The following is a 4,392-nucleotide window of genomic DNA, read 5'->3' as shown; positions in this document are numbered from 1 at the left end:
AATTTCTCTCTCTCTTGAAATAACTCTAGCGATCTTGGCCAATTTCTCTCTCACTCTTGAAATAACTCTTGCAATTTCTTTGTCGCTCTTGAAATAACTCTAGCGATCTTGGCCAATTTGTTGTGGACTTTAATGACATAAGTATAAAGGTTTTATATTGAAAAACGTTCGTGTATAACTATGTATACACTCTTCCTAAACGTTCTTGAATAACTATGTATACACTCTTCCTAGATACTTCTGTTCTTACATTAATGTGATATGTATATATGGTGTAAACGTACATGAGTATATGGAACCATGACTTGGTCTTGAAATTGGATTTGTGATTCCCTTTTTGGAATGACTTGATTCATTTAAGTGGAATATTGGTACTAAAGTTTTTTGTAGGATGCCATTAGAGTGCTCTTCCTCGACGGCCAGCTTAGCCTTTGAAGCTAATAGAAAGATCTCGCTCGTGGAATCCTATGCTGTAGTTACTCGCCATGCAAGTCAATGTATGTGCAACATCAATGACTCAATTCTCGTGTGCCTCGCTGGTTCTGTTTTTGGCTCTAAATCATGGCCCGAATGCTATTTTCTAGAAATTGTTTCTCGAGTATGGCAAGGCAAAGATCTTCGGGAGAAATCCCACATTTTTGTATATTCGGCCTTTTTTGTCGGGTGTGACCAAAGCCTAATACGAGACGGCAAAGTCATTTTAAAAATTCAAACACAAGAAAAAGAAAGTTAAAATTTTTGAAAAAATGCATTGCTCGGTCAACAGTATATTATTATTATTCTTCTTCTTCTAGCTATAACAGCTCATAGCATTCATCAACACACCCTTGCGACTGTCTATCAACTTTCTACAATTATCATCTCCCCCTATCTTCACCAGAATAAACCTTCAACTCGCCCCTATCAATTTGCTATCCATGGCTGCATCTTCCTTCCTTCTCTTGTACTGGACTGTTATTGTAGGTGTGACGTTGGGCCAATTGAGTGAAGGGCCAACTCAAAACTTCAGTGTGTCATCTGAAACAGCTGCTCGTTATTCTGCTACTCTAAGCGAGTATGGGGGATTGCGAGCTTATGCTGTTTTCTCAGGAAATGTAAAATCTGCAATCAACGGAGTTGATGCAAAGTTGCTGTTCATCCCGACCCCTTCAAACACCTCCTACATCCTCTCCACGTACGTATCACAAGATCCTCCCGACGGGGGAGCTGTGCTCTGGATGGCAAACAGACATCACCCGGTGTCTGGCAACTTCTCTCTCTTTCTTGATCAAAGCTCTGGCAATCTGGTGTTGTTAGATGGGGATGGATCACTGGCCTGGTCCTCACACTACGACAACAGCTGGAACAGGTCAGCAGGGACCTCTGTGTCTATGGACCTGGTCACGAATCCTGCCAGTTTTCCGCAATCTCCTTTCGGAACTCCATTACCATTCGGGACTCTGGTGCTCTACGTTGCCAATACAATTCTGTGGCAAAGCTCGGATAGTCCCACTCACGCTCTCATGACTTACCAGTTTTTCAAACCAGGCATGAGCCTTATCAGTTGGGCATCGCTCTCTGATCCTTCACGAGGTCTCTACAGTCTGGTGATGGAGACAGGTGGTTTCGCCCTCTACTACAATGCTTTTCCCGTGTCGCAAGCCTACTGGTTTTGGAGCTACTACGGTCTCAATGACGCCTTTGGTATCGCCCATACCTGCAGCCATGAGATCTGGGCATACGTGGATCCCCTGGGTGGCCTCGACCTTCAGCAGTATAGTAACGATACTCCGATTGCCTCGCCAAATTCGACCTTTCCGGCGGACTTCTGCGCTGCGCATAGCGAAATCGACGGTGCTGGGATTTCCTTTGCTGACTACGGAAACACCGGCAGCGATGTCACCTTCTTGATGCTGCAGGACGACGGAAATTTGCTCGCCTATGCGTTGGGTCTCCCCTGGATTCAAGAGCTTGATTTGTTCAGCGCCGATCGTTGTGTTCTACCCAACGAGTGTGGACCTTATGGGATCTGCTCAGCATCTTCGAGTTGTGCATGCCCTTTGGACTCCGACGGTTCTTTTCCAGAGACGTTTCATAACAGCTCGCAGGGCTGCCCGCCAATTTTCAATTTAAGATGCCGCGATCGAGACCCAAGGAAGCAGAAGTTCTTGCAGTTGAGCGGGGTTGACTATTTTGCTAACAAGTACTCATCCCCATTGAATTTCTCCACCGAGGACACCTGTACAGATGCCTGCTTGCAAAACTGCTCCTGTCTTGCCGCTTTTTGGCATGTTCACACAAGTTCTTGCTTCCTTGTCGATCAAATGGCTAGCCTGCAGGGTTCCTTGAACGGTAGCTATCTCGCTTTTCTTAAGGTGCAAGATGTTCGTCAACCAAAACCAAACTCTACTACACGACGCATAGCTGGAGTGGTTTCTGGTGTAGTTGCTCTGCTGATCTTGTGTCTGGTAGCAGTTCTCATCTACAGGAAACGGTTTACGGATGCAGAACTGGAGGAAGACGACCCATTTTGGAACGCCGTACCAGGGTTGCCCACAAGGTATTCGTACAGAGATCTCGATTCCATAACGAGCGGGTTCAGCAAAATATTGGGCAGGGGTGGGTTTGGAGCTGTGTATGAGGGAGTTCTACAAGATGGAACGAGGGTGGCAGTGAAGCGCTTAGAGAGCTTAAGGCAGGGCGCAAAGGAGTTCCGAGCAGAAGTGGTGATCATGGGAGGCATTCATCACTACAATCTGGTTGGTTTGATTGGGTTTTGTGCTCAAAGCTCACACAGGCTTCTTGTCTATGAGTTCATGGCAAATGGCTCCCTTGATCATTGGCTCTCCACAGCCCAAAATGAAAATGCAATGAATTGGGAGCGCAGATTCACCATAGCCCTTGGTGCAGCACGAGGCCTTGCTTACTTACACAAAGAATGTAACAACACCATCATCCACCTTGACATCAAGCCTCATAACATCCTTCTCGATAACGATTTTGTAGCCAAAGTTTCTGATTTTGGGCTTTCTAGACTTATGGGCAGACATGAAACCCATGTGGTCACTACCATGAGAGGCACACCGGGTTACATGGCCCCCGAGTGGCTCACCGACGTGGGTGTAATATCCGAGAAATGTGATGTTTTCAGCTATGGGAAGCTACTCATGGAAATCCTCGGAGGCAGGAGGAACTTGGAGACATCATTGGCAAAAACAGAGAAAGTCTACTTTCCATCCTGGCTCTATCATCAGATGGCGCAAGAGGGCAGAGTGGATGGCTTTAAGGAAATGGCAAGGGTGGAGAGTGACGAGGAGATGGCGCAAGCCAGGCTTGTGGTGAAAATAGCTTTCCTATGTATTCTAGAGAATCCAGACCAAAGGCCCTCCATGGACCTAGTGGTCCACATGTTAGAAGGTCGGGTGCCCGAATTGAATGATCTTCAATTGTCCAATTTGTTTCAAGGCCTCCAATATGCTCTTAGAGCACCTGCTCCCCATTTGGCCCAAATCCAAATTGAGGAAGCCCTTGCCCCCATCTACCAATCTCCTTCTTCTTCAAAACTAGCCTCACAAGGTAGTGGTGGGATGATGTCCCTTCATATTTCTACAAGGTGACTAATTGCAATCCAAGGAGCAACAAGGCATCTCGAAAACTAGGGAATATAATAAATGTGTTCGCTTTATTGTGCCTGCTAAGTTCACATAATAGTTTGTCTCCTCCCTACTTTGTTTCTCTATTTGTCTCCAATTCACTTCAATATAAAATCTCCTCCAACAATAAGCACTAAAAAAACAAGGTGGCAAAAGTACTAAGGTCCTACTTGTATTTTATGTATGAATATTTGTATACAAAGTAAGTGTAATTTAACTAAGTTTTTATGCATATATACAAGTCATAGAGTGATCTATCCCATAGGTATGTTCCTCCAAATGTGGTCCCAAGTGTGAGCCATAGATAATAGTTGATTATTTGAATTGCAGGTGACAATTAAAGTCTCCCATTGTTTTTGTATGCTGGTTGATTGTGACGTATTTTGGGACATTTCAAAGATGAACTCACCTTATAACATAATTTGAATTTGTGTAATGAAGATGTTGTCCTTTTTTTGTGTGGGTCTATAACTATTACATTTTATGAATCTTTTGTTTTGTTTCTTGATATGAGCAATTGTTATTTCTATCCCTTCATGTGTATATGTTTCTATGTTCTCAATCAATATTACGTTGCATGCCAAGTACTTTTGTTTGAGTAAGCATTTGTTGCTACATTGTTCATGATTAAGAGTTCTAATTTGTTATATGAGTGTATAAGATTTTCATGTTGGAATGGTTCAAGCAAATAATATTATAATTGAAGTCATGCAAGCTTCTCTTTCTTTTTCCTTTTTCTTTTCTTTTTAAAGAGTCATGC

The 4,392-nt window shown here is 43.7% G+C and overlaps 1 protein-coding gene across 1 annotated transcript; it reads left to right on the top strand.

The window, feature by feature from the left end:
- The first annotated feature begins 917 nt into the window (after positions 1–917).
- Positions 918–3,596, top strand: LOC147902162 (G-type lectin S-receptor-like serine/threonine-protein kinase SD2-5). The gene has a single exon (XM_087374442.1). The coding sequence runs from the start codon at positions 918–920 to the stop codon at positions 3,594–3,596; it is 2,679 nt and encodes an 892-aa protein (XP_087230568.1).
- The last annotated feature ends 796 nt before the right edge of the window (positions 3,597–4,392 follow it).

The sequence above is a fragment of the Dipteris shenzhenensis genome, chromosome 5 (assembly GCF_047967505.1).
Source record: "Dipteris shenzhenensis isolate YYH24624 ecotype China chromosome 5, Dip_SZ_1.0, whole genome shotgun sequence".
In the NCBI taxonomy this organism is placed as follows: domain Eukaryota; kingdom Viridiplantae; phylum Streptophyta; class Polypodiopsida; order Gleicheniales; family Dipteridaceae; genus Dipteris; species Dipteris shenzhenensis.
This window is presented reverse-complemented; position numbering and strand designations above follow the sequence as displayed.

Excerpts from the sequence above, each read along its gene's own strand:
- LOC147902162 (XM_087374442.1), top strand. The coding sequence starts at position 918 with ATGGCTGCATCTTCCTTCCTTCTCTTGTACTGGACTGTTATTGTAGGT.